Genomic DNA, 25054 nt, shown 5'->3' with positions numbered 1-25054 from the left:
AAACCCACCCACCCTTCCTAAAATTAGCACAGACACATGCATTTACAGTGTGCTATGATATTCCTGCATCCATCACTATTTCATTGTGCTTTCAGATTTGGGGAGAAAGTGAAAGACGATATGAAAACAATAAGGGAAGAATGAGGAAAGGAAATGGGATGTTGTAGTAGGTCTCTGGTTTTCTTCAAAAATAAAAAATAGAGAAGTCTAGAACATTTGGGAGACTCAAAAGAAAACTCCGTAATGCCTTTTAATGTTTTCCTTGTGTCATCCACAAGTCCTTCCTTATCTGCAGTTCAAGACGTACCTCCAACCCCATTCTGACTTCTTCATTCACTCATACTTATCATCTCTGCCCCCCATCATGTTTTAACAAAAATTTCAGCCTATTTTATTTAACCTCATCTATTTTAAAGACACAGAAGCGGCACCCAGGCTAAGCCAAAAAAAAAAAAAAAAATCTTCAAAACAGTTTGTTAAACAAATTCAATGAAGAAAAAAGAGAAAAATCTTGTAAAAAGAATTACAGAGTGGCAGGGAAAATTACATTATTTTTTTTCCCACAGCTAAGTAGCACAGCAATTGCAATTGATAGAGCAAATTAAATTCTAAATGCACTGGTGATTTGATAGATAGCATTTTCTGAGTGTTACTGAAAAAATGCCTTCTTTGGGAAACAGAGTTAAGATCTGGAACAACTCCTGTTGATTCTGGGGCCTGATTCGATTATGCAAAGTTCATTAACATAAAGTTAAGATGGAGCAGGGAGAAAAGGCATCAAACTTCTCTAAGATGCCACATGCCTTAAGAAAAACTGTCCTGACAAAACTAGCAAAGCAATTCAGTAGGAGGCCTGTTTACAGATGTAGTGGGTAGCCGGTGACTTCAAAATGCAGCTTCCCCCCCGCCATCTATTCAGAAGGCTAGAAGAGATACACTGATTAGTACCATTCCTTCTCCTACCGAATTCTGCAAAATTATATATCAAAATGAAGCAGAGAAAAATCAGAGAAAACCCAAAATGACCTAGAAAGAGACTCAATGCACCTATTTTTCTGTCAGCTAGAAACTTGATACCCAGCAGCCACATAATAAATGCCCTGAAATGATGCAGAAGTCCAAGTTTAGCTCTCCGCGAGCACCGGTGCACTTTGCAGTATCTACCATGTCACTTGTCAACTAGTTGATCTTATCAGCACATTTGCAGTCTGAACATAGCAGCTGTCTCCACTTGTTTATTAGCAATTTCTATTTCTGCATTAGAAACAGGTGGGCAAGCTCAGAGAGCTAACAAGTTTCTCTTTGATGTAGAGATGGACAAATCCTCTCATTAGCAGAACAGCATTTTAAAAATCATTATAGGGTATTTTTAGTCCTACTTCATTTTAGTATTGCTGTATAATTGCAGCCCATTAATCACAAATACTTGTTTCTAGAATCTGTCAGTTACAAGCAACAAGAAGTGTCAGCCTGTGGTATCTGCAAACTACTAGTTTCAAAATATTGCTGTACTTATTTTACTGGTATAAGATTGGGTGCATCAGTCACATAGCAATTGATCCTGTTCTCCAATTAGAGAAATTAAGCTCAGTTAAACAGGTCAGGTAGAAATCTGCATAGACCCTCCCAGCAAAATCAACTTACAGGCAGGAATTAGAAGTAGCAGGTATTCAGAATTGGAGACACAAAACCAGGAGAAAAACAAAAGCACATAGTTACAAAAATGCCTCCTCACTCACTAATGCTCTCAGGTAGATTAATATTAGGATCAGCACAGAGAAATCCCGTTTGCTACGTTTCCCATGAGCATAGACCCACTCGCATGGATGTTGGCAGAGTTGCTGAACAAACGATCTGCTCTCAGCTCTGGCAAACATGCAGTAAAGCTGCTCCACACAATCCAAACAACTCCGATCATTTGTAATACATGACTAACTAGGTCAGCCTTCATCAGACAAAAACATGTAGCTTGGAGCATTAAATCCAGAAATTGGAACTTTTTTTTTTCCAGGAAGTTTTCAAAGCCTTGAGGTATCAGGTGAATCACTTTTCTTTTTTAAAGCGAGCCGCAACAGACAGTCTCTCCAAACCAGATAGCCAAGATTTAAAAGCACCAAAAAACCTCCCAATTTAGAAGGATAAAGGTGAAAAAATCATGAAACTTATAATGCCACCCACACTATTTCCCAACAGTCTGTTAGATCTGTGCATAGAAGAAGGGTTTGCCTGTGCATGGCAGAAGCCTATTGTTAGAGTGAGAAACACAAGATTCACAGGATCATGGAAAAAACACCCAAGAGCAACAGGCTTCTCCTGTTAGCAGGATGCGCTCTGGTTTCTGTCAAAGCCTAGCAAATCTTTAACACAATCTGTGCAAGACTTGGCCACCTTCCCCTAAACTATCCCTGAGCCGAGTTCCCCAACTAAAAGCAACGCTTTGCTAGAAGAGTGGCAGAGCCCACTTTTTGCCCAATCTTGCTGTCCAGTACAACTCAAAATATACTTTGTTCCCATGAGATTGTCAGGCAGAAGGCGATGTGTGGCTAGCTCAATCTGTGTATCAGCACAGCCTTTCCGTTCCAGAAAGGAAGAAAATATTGAACCAGAGACAAAACCTACCCTCTCTGATGGCAAGTGCAACTGTTTGGGTCTGACAGCAGCTGGTACACACACTACGTTCAGTGAGCTTTCCAACTACGGATTACTCCTTCACAAGGCCAACCTGCCAGCTGTCCTTCCCCTTACTCCCTGACCACAGCTTAGTAGTCATCAGTGAGGAGGTACAACCAAACAGAAAGAAGAACAATCGGTCACTGGGACAGCCCCGCTGGTCATCTCTCCCCTTTTTAGAGGAGTCTATCTTAGTTGCCTTCCAGAGAGCACATAAGACAGGAAAATTTAAAAAAAAAAATAATTATCACACACAAGCAACACCTCTACTGTTACAAAACTCCAATTTTTTACCTTACAGCAGGTTTCCAACGAAGGGACTGTGAGGACCTCCTTACTGGCCTTTTACTCAAGGAGGAAGGGTGATCCACAAGCTACCACACCACCCACAGCTTCAGCTCTACCATCTAGAAGCAACTGATTTAACACAGGTGTTGAGGAGCAAACTCAACTACCTTCAGGCCAACCCACTTTATACCCGTCATCACCAGGTGTTCCACACCTTGTAATGTGTGAAAAACAAAAACCTGTGCAGTAAGAGGCAAGACCAAGTGGGCAACATTGTGAGCAGCTGGAAGAAACCCCTTCCTGACCTCTGCTTTTACCTTGAGGCACAAGCATTAACTCTTCACCCCTTAGTAAGTGTATTGCTCATAACAATATTCAGTCTCTGCAGTCAAACTGACCCTAAAATTATGTCCTCCCTCACAGAGCCCATCTCTGTCACATCGCGAACAGATTTAACTCAATTCAAATGCTTCTCGGGCTAATTTATACAGTGCCACATTGACCTTTTAGCATATGCCCCACAGGACCGTGTGTGACTGGAATTTATGGCCAGGCATGGGAAACGTGCAGCTCACTGAAATACGGTTTTGGGGTTTTTTTTCATGCCATGATTTGAAGTTGATAACAGAAACCTAGTAGCAGTTCAATGCTTGTTCATTATTTGAGAGAGTAAAAGCTGCCCGGGGGCTCTGCCGGGCTGTATTTCAATACCTCTACCAGACACACAGATTGGCCAGTGGAAGCACAGCATCTGCAGGTTTTTCCTGAAGTGTTTCCACCTAAGGGAGAGAAGAGGAATTTTTTCTTCCCCCTTCTGTTATGGCAAGAATTTGGGCAACCTATCGCTCCTACACAAGCTTGTAGCTCCACCGCAATGAAGCCGGGACGCTGGGATGCTGTGAGACAGGCATGTTCCAAACATCTGGCTATAAATTTCCAAAGCAATATAAGAAAAAACATACGACCAAACCGCTTTCAGTTTCATTCACAATTTTCAATGCCTTATAACAAAAATATAAGTAGTACTGCACTCCTGTGAGAAGGCACTTATGATGCACTTGAAAAAGCAATCACAAATGAAAATAATTATGACTAAGATACATATGGGTTTAGATTTTCAAGATGCTTAGTTCATTAGCATATCAGAAAAGGCTCTGATATTCTGGAAGACCGGAGCATAGCCAGTGCTAAGCACTGCTGATATTCTAGCCCAAGGCCATACCAACCAAGACGACATTGCTAACTTACTTTCCAGAAGATGCTGCTGTTAATCAGAACATTTCTTCTCTGGAAAGGACATGCAAAGGTTACAAGTCTGTCGGGACAAAGATAAGACTCTAATTCAAAGAAGGAAAGGTAACAGAACAAGCGCCGAAGAAACAGCAGAAAATTCTGTAGCCCTATCCCCTAAGAAGAGGGGGGCTTAGAAGAAGTCTCCAGGTTCTGGAAGGAAGTCTATTTTACAAAAATGCAGAAAACTACAGCTGAATGAAGAGCAGCTACTGCAATACAGATTCTCTCACTTCAGATGGCTGTTCTGCTAGCATGCTGCACGAGGCACAGGGTGGGAGAGAAAGAGATTACCCTAACATTTACTTTCTCCCTTTGCACAAAACACTGCGGTTGCCTGTGCTTCAAGGCATTTTTAGCATCCTTGTTCAGTGTTTTCTATGCATTGCTTGCTGCCTTGACCAATTGGATTCAATATATTAATACGCATTTTGCCAAACTCACAGAAGGCTGACCGTAGTGACAAAGCTGTGCTGGCTGCCTCAGTTCCACCAAATGCTGGGATTCAAAGAGCAGCTGATCCATGATGAACAATACTGGCCTCAATCTGCAGACAGCCATTGTCTATCTCACACATTTCACGTTCCATTCAGCCAGCTTCCACCTTTATGGCAGTAGACTGGATACTCAAACAGGAACACAGTTTCACAGGAATCTGCCTGCTCTTTTTGCAGTGGGCTGCCACATTGTTGTGACTGGGATATCAGAAAGAAAAGAGAGAAGAGATGTTTGAAACTGAAAGACAATATTAAGAATTTTAGAGCACACACCAGTAGTGTTGCATATTTGGAGGTCATGGCTTTGGCTTCAGATACTTGATAAACTGCCTATTCAAGCAGGAAAAAAAAAATACAGAATTGAGAATAATGATTTTTATTTAGCACTGTAGAATACATGACAATTTTATTCAGCCTTTCTTCACTAATACGTTAAAACAGGATCACAGTTTTCACAACAGCTGACTCTTACTGTGACCAAAACCAAAGTGTTCAGCATAAAGCACCAGAGGAACCAGCATCTCCACCCGGCACCCCGGAAATTAGGAGCAAATCTTCAATTCAAGGGAATACACAGATACAAACCTCACTATTGCAGATGTAAGAATAAAGCAAAAAAATGTTTTTCTCCATAGTTTGCTATAATCGTCATCTTATTCAGTTTCTATACACACTAAAACCTCTTCTTTTAACTATAATCACAAATAAGGAATAAAGGTAGAGAAGAGATGAAAGGAAAAAGCAGAACTGCTTCTGTAAATGGAATATTTTAAGGAAACATAATGCTAGCAGACTCTTTCTGCATAAGATAGCAATTTGGACCATGTTAAGTACCTAGATAGCCAGAAAAAACAGTCTGAGACAACATCCTCTGTTCATGTTCAGTGGAAATGCAGTCTAATAAGGGGGCCACCTGTAGAGCAGAGGCTTTCTTCAGTTCTTGGTTTCTCTCCTGAGACTTTCATCAGTAGTAGCAACAATTCTTTCTTCTTGTATGACGCTTGCAGTGTAGAAATGCCATTCTAAAAGCCTATCGGCCCTTCTTACAGAAACCACTCAGCACCCAGACAAATATGGGGAGCTGGATTGCTCTATACTTGGCATACAGAAATGACCTCAGGGTTCAGCAGCATTGGCTACACTGTCTGCATGTATGCTGGAGGAGTCATAGCACGCAATGACACTAGAAGAACAACAGATGCGCTTGTGAATGGTTTCCAACCAGCACAATGCCAGGTTTGCACTCCAGCTGAATTGCTACAGGCGGTTCTTCTGGCTGCTTGAAAGATCATTACCAATCAAAGCAGGTCATTCTACCTCCCTATTTCAACGTTATTAGATGAGAGCTTCCTTTAAAGACTGCATTTTCCTATGGGGTGGACTAATTCCAGTAAGGCGTTCATCTAATTTGATCGCGAGATATGTCATCTTCAGCTTTGAAAAAGTTATTCAAGAGAAGAGAGCGTGAGCCTTTCATAATTAACATGCAACACTGGTTACCACGCAGGGAGCAGGCACAGTTATAATAACTTGGAGTCAATAATTCATAAACTATAATGCATTATTAATCAATTATCGAGGCCTGAATTACATTTAATGAGATTAAGCTGATTGGAGCAATAAGCTGTTTGAATCATATTGATTTAATCAATGTGCTTAATTAAACTGTGTACATTTTCCACATGATCATTATTTCCCAGTATCCTGCGTAAGTGGCCTCTGCGATTCACGTCCTCTGTTGTTCTTTGCTCAGGAATTGCTCTTTGCTGCAAATTATGTTTAAAGGTAAAGGGCTTGTTTCTTTCCAAGAAAAGATCAACGTTGCAAAACAACCATCTAAATAGCTTATACAAGCAAATTGAGAAGTGTTAGAACATTTCTCCCAGCAGCTATGTCTTTTTGATTCTGTAGGCTTAAGACAAGACCAAGTAAACATACATCATTAGTCTCACTTTATCCCTCATTCTAGTTCTAGGAGCATCTGCAGATTCAAAGGGCATAAACACCCTGCCATACCTATCCCCAAAATGTTATTCTTTCCATCTTTAGAAGCATACTTAGACTCAGGCAGAAAATGTGTTTCATCTCCCCAAAAGACTATGTTTAAGATAAGCAGGTGTCATTATCTCTTTATGATAATATTCATAATGGGTTCCGCAGCCTTGCATAAAGAGGACATGTGATGACAGAAGAGCAACTCAAAGTGACAGCTATTACAGATGTAAATCCATTTGCTTGTGTCACATTTTGTTTAATTTCCCTCACCACTACTGCTGATTATCTGGGGCACTTAGGTTTAACTTTAAACCCCACAATTTGTCTCTATAATGCTACACACTGCTAAAAGGACGCTCATCAGGTGTGTGAACTGGGGGAAATACTCACAACATGCGTGTGGGAATCACAACAGTACAGCCAGCCAGGAAGAGAGCTTTGCAACTCCTTTCTTTGTGATACCATAAACAATGACTGTCCTGCCCCACTCTGCAGAGTGACACTGTTCTCAGTGGATGCAGGATTAACTTCCACGGCAATATATGACGCTTACATCTTTCAGCAGAGAATGCAACAATGCTGGTGGTCATCAGCTGAAGCAGTGTGCTCCTGTATCACCCTAGACCCATTGAAATCTTCATTCCTGTAAGAATTCCTAAATTCCTTTTGGACTGTTTCAGTTATTCCTCTGTATTAGCACTAACCAGAATGGCACCTACTCTGCGTCACTTCAGAGATGTCCGCCTCTTTCCCTTCTCTACGTAAAGGTCAGAGCTAACCCACCCCAACTCGGTGTGCAGCCAGGAAACACCTGAGGAACGCTCACACGGCAAGCTCAGAACAGCACAGTGTAAACTGTCCTTCTCTGGTCAGTCATTTTGCATTTGGTGGTTTAAATTCCATCACTCTGTTACAGTAGCAACATATCAGTGTTCTCTACTTTCTTAACTAGGTGACAATTTTATCATCGCCGATGTATTAGTGTTTAAATCTTTTACTTACACTTCTTTGAAGAGTTAATCTGTCCATTTGCTCTGCCACTTACAGGGTCTAGTCAGCTGTCTGCCAGGGAGTTTAATAGGACACAGTTACACACTGCACATTTGCGCGCATAACACTGTGAATTAAGGGTTTGCAAACTATTACTGAGCACACGTGCCTGCTGTTAACACTGCCTCCACTGGGCTGTGTGTGGCAAACCCAAGAAAATCAGAGCTCTGCAACCACCTGTTAACTTCATCAAGCAGGGAGCTGGCACCAAGATCAGAAGCTTTATCATTCTCACTGTTTCTGCATTCATTTGAGAATGCTCTAAAGTATATTGGGAATTGCTTTCCCTTCAAAAGTCCCTTTAACTCTCACCAGCCAGTGTCTAAGGCTAGACCTAACATAGCCAGGATCAAAGTCACCAAAGAGTAAATACCTGCCCAACCGTTCTTTGCTCTCTGCTCCCCACTTTCTTTCCTTTTCAAAGGCTTGCATGTGATGACTCAATATCCAAGGCAGGTAGAACATGCAGGCTTACCACAACATGCAAGCTTACAGAAAACTGTCTTTTTTTTCCCCTCTATTTTTTTTTGCGTTGGGTGGTGTTAAATAATTCTGAGAAGAGCCACAGTCTTCTGAGGAAAAGCTCTGTGCGTAATACGGAAGGTCAAATCTGCAGAGTCTAACTCTTTGTAAGAAGGAGGGAAAGAGGAACATGGTAAAGACAGATAATGGAGGAGACGAAAAACAGTCCCTTTGTCTCATCATTGGTGCTTCCCACACACAGTCAGAATGGAAACTAATGGCTTTATCTTTATCACAAGACTATGGGGAATACTGCAGTTAGAATGAGTAGCAAAGACATCCCTCCTTGCTGCATGCTCAGTCTTCATATGATGGCAGGAAGGGCAAGTTTAAAATAAAACAACACAACCCAAACCAACAGGAGAGACCCTCCCAGTTTCTATTTGTACAAGTCCATGGAGCTGCAACGCCCAGCAGGGACCACTGCCCAGCCTCAGACTTTCTGCTGCAGTCTTCAGGCACCCACAGACATTGAGCAAGCGTGAATGGAAGTTGTGTTTGTAACCGAGCTGTTGCATGACCGACATGCAAAGCACAGGGAGCCGAAGAGTACCCATCTCACTTCTTTCTTTCTTCATATCAGTTTCAGAACTGAACATTTAATAAAAATTATTCATTACACCACCATGACAAAGGGGAGATAGAAAGAAAGGAATATCAAAGCCTCACATAAACAAGGCATAATGAAGGAAAACAGCAGCCCATTTTTCTTCCCTTCAGCATGCGGTGCATGTGCGGTTCCTGCGAGCGTGCATGGCCTGTGCTTCCTATTATCAAGGCGCACGTTAATAAATTTAACTCAGACAAATTTAACCATCCTAGGGCCACATTAATCAAAAGCCTGACAAGACCAATCTGAAAGAGTTGAGCAAGGCAAATAAAGCACAGCTGACAGAGAGGATGCTGTGCCCTGGTTGTCCCTGGGCCACTCCCGCTCTATCAGTACCTCCAGTACCACAATAACTCCTTCCCACTGCACTCCTACTGGGCTGATTCATGCTGTCTTCCCAACACTCCTCATCCACCCAATGCCTCTTCATCAGTGGTGTTTCCCACTCCCCACGTGTCTATACTAGAGAAAGATTTAGAGTATTTAAGTACAATTATGTGCAACAGCTACAAAGTCCTGGCGAGCTTCGTGTTTTACCTGTGGCACAGGCGTTATTGAAAATAATCTCTCAAGGTACAGATTAACAAATGTACAAAAGGAGAAATAAAAAATCTGATAGGAAAACTATGAATTGTCCAGAACCAAAAGGAAAGGACGAGGGCTATCAATTTTTATTCATTACCCATATGCTAAGCTCCCCAGTGCTGGAGCTCCACATCACTTCTCAAACTGAAATACATATACACGGAGACTGCACAAACCAATGGGAGTTATTACTGGGAAAACCTCCACCCTTTCGCCCCTTTATATTTAGCTCTAAATTGTTGCTTTTGAGTTATGTTTTTAGCATGGAAAATATTGACAAATAGGTCCTTGCATCAGCCAAACCACTTTACAGGAGATAAGGGCATGTCACACAAGACGGGTAAACTAAGAAGTAACTGCTGATCAAGCCACGCAAAGCAGCATGAATTAGGCTAAGTGCATCCCCAAAAGCCATAATTATCCAAGCTGCTTAAAACAAAATAAGCACATATGTGATTATTCAGATTTGCCTAGAGGCATCCCCACAGCATAAAACATGGTGTGCTGCCTTGCTGTTCTTCCACTTGATAAAACAACAAATATTTTCATCACCTAAGAGTATTGGTGTTTACTTTTATAGTCTTGGAAACTTGAGAGAAACTGTTGCCTTGCCTTGACACTGTCTTTCTCCCGAACAACTTCTATTTCAGTTCAGACAACCGTGTTTTCTACATGTTCTGTTTTGATTGAGTTCAACTGGTTCATGGATAGATCTGGGAAGCCCTGTATGGCAAAGCTTCAGAGGAAGAGTTGTTTAGTGGCACACGATGTCATGGCATTTTCGGTCAGAACTACAAGCTCCCACTGAATTCACATAATTGCACAAACCAGGGGATACTTCTTTCTCTCAAAAATAAAGACGACTTCAGCCACATAACTGGGATTTGAACCCAGATGCTGAGTACTAAAACAGCCTCAAGCATTTGAAACAAGTATCTGTCCAAACCATTCATAGATCCTTTATGAATCTTGCAGCAAATATGTGCTGAATAAGTAAGCCAAGCCTTGTCTTCACAGACAGGTTAATGACCTTTTGGAAACCTGCCAGACTCTCCTTTAACACTGCAGGATGCATACTGATACACTCTGAGAATACAGTGCTCCAGAAAATGCTTCCTTCCTATTATTGGCACGTTTATATCATGATACTCCGTAAAAGCAGTGTGACTCTTGGGGTATTATCACGCTGGTCAGCACTGTGTTGTCATTTCCTCATGACTGTCATTTCGGCATCTGTCCCTCTCAATTGTCTTAAACGTGGGCTGTACGTCCTGCACACACAGAGGCCATCCATACTCCCACCACATCTGTCACAATAAGGTTTCAGTCCAGGGCTAGCCCCAAGGACTGCAGATGGTGTACAATCTAGCATATTATCAGTATATGCGACTATGTTTCTCTCCTGTGTCTGGTGCCAAAGGTAAAAGCATCCTTAACTACCTGCATTAGTTCCATTGGTACAGGTCTGTGATTTTTCTTCCAGAGTTTTTAATCCTGATCACTGTATTTGCATGACTGCAGACCTGGGCACAATGTGAGGCTGGGCAGAAAGCAAAAATGCTCTTTTACAAAAACACTGGAGAGTTTGAAATTGGTTTTTTGCTTTCCTATGACAAAACACACCTTTCAGAAAGTCCTTTCAAAGCCAAAGGTGGTTAAATTCAGCATTTAGCATGTTCACTCATCATGTGACTGACCCACTCCAAGTCCTTGCTTTGATAAATCCAAACATTATCTTAGTTTTTGCTTTGTACCTTCATTGGAAGGGCATACTTACTTGGGCAGAAAAACTTCACTGCATGTCTCTTCTGGATGGTTCCAATCCTCAAATCAAATACTTCAACTTTCTTTCAGTTGCCCTACAAAGACCTTCTGCCATGAGGTTTAAAAATTGCTGTCAACAGCCAACTTCAAACCAGGTGATCATCTGCAGTGTGCCAAAGCTTTTTTTATATAACCAACCTCCCCCACCACAACCCCCACCCACTGGTTAGCCGTTCTATATCATCATTATCATGGAACAAAAATGCTTATGAGCAGGAATCACCTCTTCATGTCAGGCATGGACAGCACCCACCACAGCCAAACCCCCTAATCATGCGTTGTGTGTGCTGCTGTAGAGTAAATACCAATAAACACCAACAAAGCAGTTTTCTCTCTGACACTGCCTCCAGTTTCCACCATTAAAGCTGTGTATGTGCGTGCACCTTGTGAATTCCCACGTAGCCTGTACTTGGCAATTTTGCTTTAGGATTTCAACCTAGAAAAGCACGTTCACACATTTGGTAATCCAGGGTAAATGCTCAATTTATAATAAAATTATTATAATAAAAAGGTATAAGCTCGGGATGATTACACTGTGATGTCAGCGTAACCGCAGTCATTGTGCTTTAAACCTGAACCAGGAAAGACAGCAATAATTTTCACTAACTCTGATATTTGAGCTTCCATTTAGTTTATGCATGTAGCATGGACATCACGAGGAGTCCTACTCACATACCACCACATACCCCTGAAAGGAGAATTCTGCAATGAGAAACGTGGTTCATTTCACAGAATCCCCTTGGATACTTCTAGCGTAATATATATCATTATCTCACTGAGATATTTGCTTAATATCCCCAAAGACATTTTAAATTTCCACACTGCTTCAAAGTTCTCAACCTGTGTTATAGATGTGTGAAGAGCAGAGGAAAAAAAAAAAAATCATCAGTTTATGCCTTGTTACTGACTTAAGAAAAAAGTCAAGCTACATACAAGTAGTTAGTCATTCAGGTTCTCAAATCAAAGCTAACCCAATGTGATGCTAACCAGAATGTTCTTATCACTTGCTGTTGATTACAGAAACTTGCATATATTAATCTTGTTACTCAAGGCCATTAAAGGTCTAAATCTTTGACTTTCACAATTTAAAGACAGCCACCTCTAGATGTAACATGGCAGTTATAATATTTAGCATTAGATAGTACACCGCCAGTTAGGACTCCAACAGAATGCAAGGAGCTATATTGTGTCCAGATGGACCTACTGGACACATTGAGGGAGCTGGAATTTGCCCAGAACACTTCAGTTGCTGTCCATAGCTGGGAAAGCATGATCTTGTAGTTGTTTGGGTTGTGGGTTTACATTGTTTTGGGTTTTTTGCAAGCTTGAGACCTCAAAATACATAAGTCATTTAAATTTGGAACATCAATGCACTAAAAAAATAACCGAATTTCTTGTTGAATTGGTTACTTGAACACAGTTTCTTGCTGTTGGAGATACTTGATGCTGAACTTCGTAATTGTTTCAGGTCATTAAAGAAAAAATTGAAGTAAAAAAAAAAAATCACATCAGCTCTCCTTAAAATTACAGATTTACATGGAGGAGGGAGAAGTGTTGTAATTGGCTGCTCCCCGTATTTAGATTTCTTTTTCCAAGGTGAGAAAAGCAAGAAAATCAACATAGTCACAAAACAGGTTGTCATTGCTACTTCTGACATGACCGCAAGTTGCCAGCATCTTTTTTAATGCTTCATTTGGCTACTTACAGAATTGCTCCAAGTCGTCTCTTTTTTTAGAGTCTGGCATGGCAGTGATCGTGAGCAATGGGCACAGATTTCCTCCTAGCGTCTGGCAGAGCGTCTGCTGCCTCCAGTAAACCTTCTTGGGGTTCCTATTTTGTTCCAGGACATCAAGATGAGACTGAGAAAGAAGGAAGGAAGCAGATTTATAAATGAGTCCACGGGTCTATAAAATCTGATTTTATTCCACTAGCTGTGTGTTATTATTGGTACTAATTTCAGCTCCTGCTAACTTCCCAGCTTCTCTTTTCTGCCAGTTAATATCATCACCTTTTACATCCCACAAATATGCACAAGCCATTCAGAATATGTCCCAGTTCACTGAAGCTGCAGAGGACTATTACCCTTATGGCATTTTACCTGAACAGCTCCTATGTGCTTTTCTTGTTAGTGTAAAGGAATTTCTGTGCATACATGAAGTCCAAAAGAGAACTGCCTACTGCTTATATTTTAATATGGACAGTGTAGAAAATGTGAGAAAACTCACCATTTTTGAGCATTTATGGAACTGATTGGTTAGCTGTCAAGCACATGCCAGTGAAACTCAGGAAAAACTCCACACCAGAGGCAGCCAAAAAGTTTACATTGAAACAACATTTAATTCAATCAGGAGTGGGAAATGTGAAGAGCATCTTTCCAAGAAGTTATTTTAAAAGGAGATTTTCTCCCCCCCCCCCACAAAGTTTATGTCAGTTTTAAACAATTCTTAAGCCCAACAGCTTCTTGAGAAAATTGAGAGAAAGAATTGGCAGCTTAAAAAAATGACTTTTTGGAACAAATTCTGATTGCCTCATTAGACACATAGCCATTTGCCACCCACACACCAGATGACATGTAGTTCTCTCTGTTTACATTGTAATTGCAACTGGCAAGATTAGTGTAAGTAATCCTGTGGCAGGGTGCTGCTAAGTGTTGTGGAACACCAGTTGTCTCTCAATTGCTAGAAATGGGTATATTACAGTATACACACTTGTCCTAACAGTACTTTAACTAAACCACACCAATTCACTGTACAATCCTTACATGGTAACTTTTTGTCGTTACAAGCCAGGACTAAATTTTAAACCAACTTTTATGGGACAAGACATCCCCGTTCCTCAAACCTGAGAGTTCATCGTCTTTCAGGCTGCTTTGCCAGTATCCATTCGAACACAAACACAGAACTGAAATTTACAGTCATCTATGTCATAAAACAATTAACATACTGCTCTATAAAGTAAATTCAATTATTAGACGCATCTAACGATCTCACATAGGTACAGGGAACTCAATATAATCATTTACTTATGTTCCTGGTACCCAGTGAAACTTAATTGGGTATAGCTGCCACAGAGATTTCAGCTAGATAGCCCAACAATTAACACTTTGATGTAAAAATAGACAAATTACTGTTTGTAAAATAAATGTAATTACTAATGGACAAAAAGTAATGAACTGCAGAGTGCATTCAGTTCAAATAGGATTCTGCAATGTGTATTTCCTGCAAATATGCCTGTAACTATTAAATATAGATGATATTTAAAAACATTTTCAAATTACTAACTCCACATACAAGTTTATCTTCTTCCCCAAAGCACTATGTATTTAATTGAGCCCTTGGGTTCATAATCACTTTTAATTTATTACTGATATGTAAAACCAACATACTTCACTAGTGGACAAGTACTTTAAAATGAAATCTACTGGTACACAAAGCTGATTTAATTTATTTACTGTGGAAATTAAAGTAATGTGGAAATGAGTTGCATCACTCAACATTTTAAATGAGTCCAAGCAAAGAAGCCTTTTAGAATTATTAGAGGCAACAATTTTGCTTTGTCTAAAGAACTGGACATGATAATCTATCAATCTTTTCCAGCCATAATTCCCATTTACCAAACTTTATGGTCCTTAGTGAGTCTGAGTTCATTTAAACTTTTCCTGGGGCAAAATTCCCTTTAACTTCAGTGAGCGTTTTATTTGAAGAGACAGTTGAAATACTTCAAGACTTGGCCCTGCAAGTCTAGGTATAACATCTTTTTCATCTCTATTCTATTCATTCAGGATCAGGTGAGATATTCAGGGATTCCCAGAGCACACAAACTCTCCAAGTCTCCCTTGCGTTTGTGCCAGCATAAGATAGAAGCCAATAACAGTAAAATAATGATGAGGCACTGCATTTCAGTAATAAAGTATGGTGCTGAATAAGTCCTCCTAGTTCTTCAGTATTGTCTTTTTCCCCTGCAGACTGTAGTATGTACGTGTTTCCAAGGCTATAGGTCAAACCCCACGACTGGAGCATACTCTCTTCCTCATTGATTTTGAGAAGTAGCTGGTACTCATAAGCCTAATGAGAAGTGAGCTGGCAGGCAAATTTGGACTCTGAAGGCTTGACTGGCCCTCTCCCAGATACTGGAAGCAGTTTCTTTGAACATCTATAACAGGATGCAAAGCAATCGACACGAGACTGTTGTTTGACTGAGAATTAATCTGAGCCTAACTATGCTGGCACGCCAAGCAGCATGGCTAGAAAGTGGGAGAGGACGTGGTCTTCCTTGAAAGCATAGCCTTTCATATCTGGTAATGGCAATCTGATACCTTCGTAAAATAGAGAGTGAGCCCAAACTTCACCAACCCACACCAGCATTTATTGCCCAGAAGAAGCGCTGACAATTGAAACTGGGGGGGAGAAGGAAGGGGAACTGATCTACTGGAACTGTCTTCTTTTTCAGTAACATCTTTCTCATGTTTCACAACAAAGCAAAGCTACTCCCAAAACTGTTCATTTCCCCTCTTTTATCCTACCTTCCTTTCCAACCTTGGGCTCTCCTACATCAATCATAGAGAAAGCACATTCCCTTGTGATCCACCCCTGGATAGAAAAGGCTGTGGAAAACAAATCTTTCCCCAGGAAGCAAATTTGGTACAACGCAATAATACAATTTACACTTTGGACTTGTATCCTTTTAGTTTCTGTACTGACAGCACTGGTGGGGATGTCACAAATGCCTACTGACCCTCCAACTGGTACAGGGGAAACAGCTGACAAAGCACCCAAATGAGGTCCAGCGCTAGGGTATTGGTGGGTGCAGCTCTGAAAGCTGAGCTGTTGCCCTCTGTCAGGAGGAGCAGCAGGCAGCTTTCACTTCTGACTCGTCACTACCTTTAGCCCCCTGCTTCTCAACCCAAGCAAACGGGGACATCTTTGGTTTGTGTTATCTTCTAGACTGGTATAAGCACTAATGGTTTGAACGCCAGGTTATCTCATACAGAAACTCCGCTACACTATCTCAAAAATCTCATACCCAAGGCAACTGCAAACTGTCGGGCCTATTAGTTTATATAAGTGCATATATCAGTATTACCATCATTGCAGAGTAAGTGTACGGGTAATGGTAGGCCAGATAGCAGACATCATCTTTGTGAGGGAACTTGATACTGAAGGTGAGCGTGTAGTAGCATTTCCCTCTCATGCCCCCTCCTGCAGCTGCGTTGCAGTAGTAGTGGTTTCTGGAGAAAGAAAAAGACCGAAGTAGATGGTTAGCACCTCCAGATGCACATTTGGAGCAGCCATGAAAGACCTAAGCATTCAGAGAAGCGTCTGTTCTGAATGAGTTTTCATTTCATGCTGTAGATGAGCTCCAAATTCAACCAGGCATCGCACCAAGACTGGAAAAGCTCCATACAAGTACACTCAATCCAATCCCAGCAATGAACAGGTACAAAAATATAACACAGTGCTAAACAATATCCAGTAACACAGCAACGATCCTACAGGCCATATAAAAGAAGGAAGGTTAGAGAATCCACGGCTTCACTAGACAGAGACGCAAACAGGATCATGACAGTAAGTACCACTGACCATGCTGCCACACCAGATTCAAGGGTGTCTTGGTGGCTGGGGTTAAACCACAACAGCAACTAGGACCATCCAGCGGTACACTCACTCCATCTCCCTCACCCCCACTAGGGGAGGGAAAACGACAGAGAAAAGGAGGGAAAAACTCACAGGTTGAGGTAAAGACACTTTAATAGAACAGTAGATAAAAAAAATAACAATAATAGTAACAGAACATACAAAATAAAGTAAGGCAACACAAGTTGCTCTCACCACCCAACGATCGATTGCTGAGCCCATCCCAAGCAGCGATTGCAGATCCCTGGCCAACCCCCATTGATATACTGAGCATGACATCTGTGGTGTGGAGTATTCTTTTGGCTAGCTTGTCCTGTCTATGCTTCTGTGGGAAGCTGAAAAAGCCCCTGACTAATGCAAGAACTGATTTAGCCCCTGACTTAGCAACAACGAAACCGATATGTGTTATCAACATTATTCTCATGCTAAAGCCAAAACACAGCAGGTACTAGAACAAAAATTAACTCCATCCCAGCTGAAACCAGGACACTTGGGACTCACGCAATACAGAGACCAGCAGGGAGTTACGAGGCAGAACTGCATGGGGCAGTACTGTTTCGTCTTGTGAAGGTGCCCATAATAAGCCACCTAATACTATTTCATATAGCACAGTCCAGATGAATTTAAACTACTGCATTCAGCTAATACTGCTGTATTGCTTCTGACACCCAAATTATCTTGCTCAGAGACGCAGGTACCTATTCACAGCCCTGAACAATGCCACGTCAAAATATTCTGTGAAAGCCTGGAGATTCAGAAAACATGAATACCCTGCCAAACAAACCATTCGGTTCCACCACAGGAAGAAAAGGGATATTCCAGGAATAAAAAAACAAATAGGACATATGTAAAAATATTTCAAATATCATCAAAGGCTATTTACTGAGTAGGAAGAGGAGGAGTGGGTTTGGGTAGCCACTGCGCACAGAGAAGCGGCCTTATACAGATCTGCAGGTTGTGAGCTACCCAAAAAAATCCTCTTTTGGATACCTCCTTTCGGAAGATTTGAGCCTCTCCCTGTCAGGGAGCAGCAAGAACCAGTTGCTCCCTAAGAGAGGGGGAGCCGAGCTTGATACAGAAGCCAGCGGAGCAGGGGCCTCACCAGCCAGGGTCCCCTCCCACAGCACCTGAGCAGGGCATGCCCAGGAACAGCAGACATGTTCAACCACAGGTCCAGATCATCAGCCGAGTTTGTGGTGGTGAGGCACGTCTGGGTCAAGCCAGGAGGGTTGTCCATGGATCAGGATCCAGATCACCAGGGTTGATACCAAAGCAGAGACAGGGCGGTGACCGAGCTGGAGCCTGCAGAGACCCAGACTACACAGAAGTGCCTCAGACACTCACTAAGGAAGCGTCAACACAATGGCCTACAGTTGGAGAGGAGCAGAGCGGTGCAGTCCGGCCCCGCCATGGGCAGCGCAGCCCCGCAGACGAGGGCAGGGCAGCCCCAGCGACACCGTAGGGGGCCCGGGCGGCGCAGCGCTGTTGTAGGCCGGCCGCCTCGCCTTGCACAGCCACGAGCCCTCACCAGTCAGCTATCGCCTCGCGCTCCAGGGTAGCCATCCCCGCACATCCCCAACACCAACAAACTGCCATAATGCTCCAGAATGAAGACATGTCTGGGTAAAAGCAGGGGAGGGGCCACCCCATGCACCGCCAGGACCGTGACGGCCATTTTGTCAGCTGGACTTGGGACCATTGATATCTCCCTCGCTCTATTTTCCCTGTTCTCTCTGCCTCATTTTTCTAAATGGTAGCTTAATGACATGATGCAAGGCTCACATTCATAAGTTAGCTTGATTAAAAAATATTAACTGTTGTTTGGACTCCTCTGGTGTCATTTCACCTTAATTCTGGCATGGGAAATCCACAAACCTGAGTCACCCCAACTTTGGGGCACAACAGAGCATCACTACAGCAGAGCTGAGACAGGGACCTGGTGGCCCTGGCCCATGGGCAGGGGCAGAGGTCCTGCATGAAGCTGGTGAGGGCCATCAAGGCCTACTAGTGCACTTAGGCCCTTCATGCTCCTTTCACTAAAACTACAAAATCTTAAAGTGGCCTTCTCAACCTAGCCCCAGGACCAGATGTCCTGCAGGAGACTTAAGTCTGATAAAGAAATTACTTCAGGCTGAATAAGAAAGTTTTCTTTGAGCAGCGATGAAGATACAATTCATGCACTTCAGGGAGAAGCCTCACAGCAAATCGCATCCATAAATACATTTCAAACAATATTTTTCCCATATTGCACCAATTATGCTGTTGCCAAACCTTCTGATTCTGAAGGACTGTGAGGTTTCTTTGACAAATGTTATCATCAATGTTGCATTAAAATGCAAAATAGAAGAGGCAACCAAAAGATGCAATTTCAGCTCCTGAAATTTACAATACTAGTTTATTTTGCTGCTGTTCATTTTTATTCAGAGGGGTGGAAAGAAAAGATAATTATTCTTGTCAAATTCTCCAAAATAATCAGCTCTTTTTCATAAGGAAGACACATACAATGCTGCTGGGTTTTCACCTGAATTTAATAGTCAGGAACACGTAGGGTGAGCGATACTGACTGGATCAATAGATAGTACAGGAACACTGAGTCACAGTGGTAAACTGAAAAGCCTATGATTTTTTTTCTCAGCTGAACCCTTCACCCCAACATTTCTCTTGCAAACAAACCACCTTAATAGTGGACAAAGAATCAGAGGTGAGAAAAAAAAAGTAATGAACCTACAAATATAGAAGTATCTGCTTAGCTATTATATATATATATTTCAGTGGATCGAGGATTTAAGGGCTTTTTGGTTTGGTGTTTTTTTTAAGTCAGGACAATGACATTTAATTTAGTTCCTGTTAATTTTGACAGTGAAGGATAATTAAGAACCATTTCTTGTATAACATGTAGGGAAAACTCATCTCCTTAGTCTCTATTATACTCATTGTCACTTGGACAGTTAGATGACCTTATTCATAAAGAACTGTCACAAAGTGCTGAGAGCTTCTGAGCCCTCCCCTCCAAATTCACTTTTGCAGTTAGAAGTGTGGGAGTAAGCAGATCTTTGAAGGCAGATACTGCCTAAATATCTTACATACACATTATTCCCACCTGTCCCTAATGCTCCAGTAAAGGCTTCTCCCCCTATAGTCTGGAAGTGCGCAGCCAAAAATCTCTCTCCTATTTAAAGTGGCCACTTAACCCAGAGGTTTTGCAGCACCAGCCACCTCTGACCTTGATGCTACCCTGGCAGCCAGTGGTCCTTACTCCTGACAGTACTCACATTGCATGATCCTGAGGGTACCGATACACAGTGCTCTCACTGCACTTCTTAGCAGCACATTTCATTCTTGTTGCAAGCACCTCTGCTGTTCCAAACTGCCCACCCAGAACAGATATTTCCAGATTTTTAAATCATTTCTTGACACCCAGTTCAATCTATGGGAACTAGCTGGTAGTAACAGGAAGTTCACCGGTGGCTTTGGGAGGCTTCAATATTCTTCACTCATGTATTAAAAAGAAAAACCACCTGTGTGTAAGCAGTGTAAGTGATCATGTATTCCTACTGCATATAATCTGGTCTCCTCACAATCTATCATACAATGCAGTAACTCTGCATCTTTTAAAAAGAAACCGAGGAAAAAAAAAATAGTATTTTTTCTTTGCCTCCCTCTCCTTCTGCTGCAGTCACCCCAAGATGGCTCTATTGCCTCCTTGTTCCTCCACCAGGCTGATCGTTTTTCTTCCTCACCCCTTTTTCATCACAACATTCTGCCATACCAACATGAAGTCCAAATTAACAAGCAAGGAAGAGGGGAAAAAAAAAAAAACACCCTAGCAACATCTGGTCCTCACTGCCTTATTTGTGGTCTCTTTCAAAAAGTGTTCAAAGTTTCACATGCTGTCTAGAAACTAATACACCAATTATTGGAAAGAAAAATAAGAGACCCAAATGTTTTTGGGTTTTTTTTTTTTTTAAAAAATCACTGTGCAAGCTGTATCTACTGTGCCTTTCAGTCACTTCATAAAAGTAAAATGATTTTGCTTGCTGTTCTCCTTCAGAAATAATGCACAGGTAGTATATTTCTAGCATAGCTGTGATGGAAGTTTAATTAATAGTAATTATAAGGCTACTTATTACTTAACTCTGGACAATTTTTTTTTTTTTTTGCTTAAGAGACCTTTGCAAGCATTATCTAATTAAAAGTTGCTTCCCATTCTTTGGGTGGGAGATAAATGACTCTGGTTTTCCATCCTTCATACATGGGGAAACAGACACAGGCAGGTGAAGCCACTTGGCCAAAGACACAGGCAGGCCAGTAAAAGAGCTGGATTGTAACTCAAGAATTCAAGAGCACCAAGCGATAAAAGAACATCTTTTGGTCATCTCATCTTTAGACTTCCTGTCTGCAGCATTTACAAAGTATGGTAGGTGATGGAATATGGCACTGTATCAGCTTAGACTAAGATGGCCAAACAAAATATCAATATCCTAGATTTCTAAGCCATTTCAAAACAGAGTCCAAATGGAAAGTAAACTATTTATCACTTCTAATCTGCTGATGCATTCCCTTTGTCCAAAATCCTTCTCCCATCTGGAGTCTAGTGTCCTCGTTTTACATGCCCTGACAGTTTTACAGCTTTAAGTGCAGCTGCTAAGTGCAATATGCTTTAGTAAGACCCTGGTTCGTATACCAAAAAAAAAAAAAAGCCATATTTAACAATTTACAGGGCATGGCTGTTATTTTGGGGTCTGCCACATTAGAAACTGGAAAATGCACAAACACAGCTTCCTTTTCAAGGGCTAAGTCCATGTTAAGGCATCGTTATTCTCAAGATTGCAGGCAGAATCCTAGTCAAAACTAAATACTCCCACATCTACCTTGCTATGAAGGTCTTCAAGTCCTACTGCAAAGGGCAGATGCTGGCAGACTGAGACTGCTGTCCCAGCCCTCTCTTGTAGGCATCATTAGAACCTAGAGGTGGCCTGCTAATGCTATGACAATGATTTAATCTAATGTGATTATAAAGATGTTGAAGAGAAAAGGTCTAGTTCTGACACTGCTATGACCACCAAACAGCCAAGTCTTTAGTGGTGAGCTAAGAACAAAACACTCCATGTACCTCATTACTATCTGTGAACTGACTGTTGTCTGGAAAAGCTGGAGGTTAGATAATATGCTTAGAATGAGCCATGAAACCAAAGGCAAAAGCACATTGTCACCAATTCAGCATGCTGCCATTGTTCCTTAAATAATTTGCCAGAAAGGAATATTATTCAGCACATAAAAGCCGCCAAGACAGCAAGTGAATTAGATGATCTTATAGTAACTGCAGCTCTGTTTATCATGGGTGTATCCTGTCACTTCATAGAGAGGCAATAAAACAGAGCAGAAGTGTCACTCGGCTTCCTTTTGACAAGAGCACTGCTAATATTCTTCGTAACATAAAAACTCTCATGAGACATATGGGAAAAGTACGCGATGACAGAGCTGTGCCCCAGCATTCATCTTTATGACTGAACTATCCCATCTACAGTGAAGATGAATGGCAGCAAAAATCAGCCAACGTGTATCACCCCAGACATCTTGCGAATGTGCCTTTCCTCCCACTGTCCTTCAGCTCAGAGGTTGCTCCCAGTAAGAGCCCTGCTGCGAAAGCAGATTAAAGGCATCTTTGAGTTCCTCCTTATTTTTGCAAGTATGATATTCCCATATGTATGCATAACTCCTGGTAAAAGTAATGGATTAAGTTCCCTTCAAAATGTGCCAGTCCCACCCCAGGATGCCTGTGACCAGGGTGAATGCAACAAAGTGAGCTTTTTCCCCAAAACACAAGGAGCACGATATCACTACAGTAATCCCAGCTCCTCCTATTCTGAGCCAAAGTCTGAGCAACTCCAAACATACTTTCTTCACATTCCCTCCCACATACAACTTCTCATGACTGGGAATCTCTTCTATAATCACCAAAACAAAAAAATTAGAGTTTCTGTAGATGTCAGAGTGCATATGTGTGTGTATATGCATTTTTGTGTATACAAAAATGTGTAAGCCTGGAACAAACAGTGAGACAGACAACAGGTAGTTATCACAGAATTACAGAAGGGTAGGGTTGGAAGGGACCTCTGGAGATCATCTAGTCCAACCCCCTGCCAGAGCAGGGTCACCCAGAGCAGGTATCCTAGGTAAATATGTTGATGTATAATTCAATGTACGGTTAGAAAACACAGAATATTCCAAATCAATAAAACTCCATTCTCTCACGTATTCTGAACAAGAATCTGACTACAAGCTTAATTGTACAATCATGGCTTAATCTCAAAAGTCAGCGGTGCTTTAATCACTGCACAATAACTGCCTTGTTAATGACACGAGGAGCCGCTGCTATGGTAATCAGCACGTAAAGATTGCTCAACCAGAAGCCCGTACACACAGAAGCCAGAGGTTACAGGTGTGCACAGGGAAGCCATGGCACCACAGCACGTTAGCTCTTGAGGTAGGAGAAGGTTAGGTGAATAAAGGTTAGTGAAGAGTACTTGGGACAAAATAAAATAGCTACTCAGATTGCTACAGACAGGATGCCAGGTTGAGAGAGGATAATCTGAGCCTTCAGCATGGCACTGCCCTCCCCAAAAGAAAAAAAAAAAAAAAGAAAAAAGAAAGAAAGAAAAGAGATTACAACAGAGATTTGGGACGACTTGGAATTTCTGTGTGTCAACACAAGTTTGAGGCTCTGCTATTTATGGAAGTCAGCCCACTGTCGTCGTTTGGGTATAGTCTGAACAAATCCACTTGTGAACATAGCCACCTCTGAACGTAACAGCAAAATTGTGAACTACAACACAAATACAATTTCTTACAAAGAGAAAGCCCGTTATCTCACATGAGTTTCCAAAATCAGCCTCAGCACATGAGTTCATGAAGAAAGGACTACAGTTAGAACTCCAGAAAAGTTCAGCTCTGTCCTGAGGGCACAACTTACCATGCCAGACAATTATCATTATTGTTAATTATGTTAACACCTTTTGTTTTCTTGTATTTCCCTGCCCGTCTACAGTCATTGGGTAGCCCAAGCCCTGTGCTTCAACCACAAGGTATTAGGGGCAACAACCAGACTTTTTATTTGTTTATACGGTGCCTAATGCAGTACCCATGGGGTCCTGAGACACCGAGGCATTTTGGTGATGCAACTTGGTGAATGAGAATCACGACAGAAAAAAACAATTAGAAGAACAAAAAAGCGGGAAAACTTGTCACTCGGGCATTCTCAGCCCCAGCTTTCAGGTCATGACAGGTAAGGCCAGGTAAAAATAGTTAATTAACACCAAATGCTGCAGTATTTGGTTACAAAGTATGTGAACCCATAACACTTTAGCAGTCCGTCCTCAACATGTGACCTCTTTTTCCAATGGAGGGCTCCTCTTCCTGCTTGCACCACTCCAGGCTGGATCATTCCCATGCATCCCACTCACAGACACTCAACCAAATACATTTGCTCACACCTGTAGTTTTCCTACTTGTTCTGTTCTGTCCCTCAGCTTTCAACTCTGCACAGATTTTCTAATACAAAACATACCAATTATCCTACTCCTGAAAACCCTTTCAATCGCCATCTTTAAAATAATTAATAAACGTTGTCAGTAACATTTCAGAAGCCTTAAGAAAATAAAACAGGGTTTATTGAACCTACTGAAACACCCCAGGCTCTGTGCTTGTCTCCTTTGACTGTAACAGCCAGAATGAATCAGGGATCAGTTTTCTGCATGGAAATGAGATACCCAAGTGAGAATGTTTCTCACATAAGTCAAGCTCCAGCTCAAATATAAGTTAAAGATGAGACTGATCTAGTGTTTTTCTTCTGAGGCTCTGACACACTGCAGAAACAGCCTGAAACAGGGGACTTGCATAAATATCAACACTGAGCTCGTCAGAACTCTTTTACAGCTCTGTTGCCTGGTCCCAGTAGAAACACAAAAGTTTCCACAGGATGGCGAGTAAGGCTAATCCCTACTGTTTCTGCTGTCAGGACAAAGTGATGCCAATAAGCATGGGTCACAGCGCAGTTTGCCTCCTAGAATTTGAGTTCCAGCTTTGCAGAG

General features: G+C 41.7%; 1 protein-coding gene across 1 annotated transcript in view; it reads right to left on the bottom strand.

Annotated features, from left to right (window-relative positions):
* Nucleotides 1-25054, bottom strand: part of AGBL1 (AGBL carboxypeptidase 1) — a 301822-nt gene that overhangs the window by 200334 nt on the left and 76434 nt on the right. Inside the window, exons 16-17 of the mRNA XM_054215255.1 lie at nt 16414-16558; nt 13037-13190 (exon numbers count right to left, since the gene is read on the bottom strand). Coding sequence (XP_054071230.1) covers nt 13037-13190; nt 16414-16558 — 299 coding nt within the window. The remainder of the gene's footprint in view (nt 1-13036; nt 13191-16413; nt 16559-25054) is intronic.

This window comes from Rissa tridactyla, chromosome 9 (assembly GCF_028500815.1).
Source record: "Rissa tridactyla isolate bRisTri1 chromosome 9, bRisTri1.patW.cur.20221130, whole genome shotgun sequence".
In the NCBI taxonomy this organism is placed as follows: Eukaryota; Metazoa; Chordata; class Aves; order Charadriiformes; family Laridae; genus Rissa; species Rissa tridactyla.
Note: the sequence above shows the minus strand (reverse complement) of the source record. Positions and strands in the feature narration are given on the sequence as shown.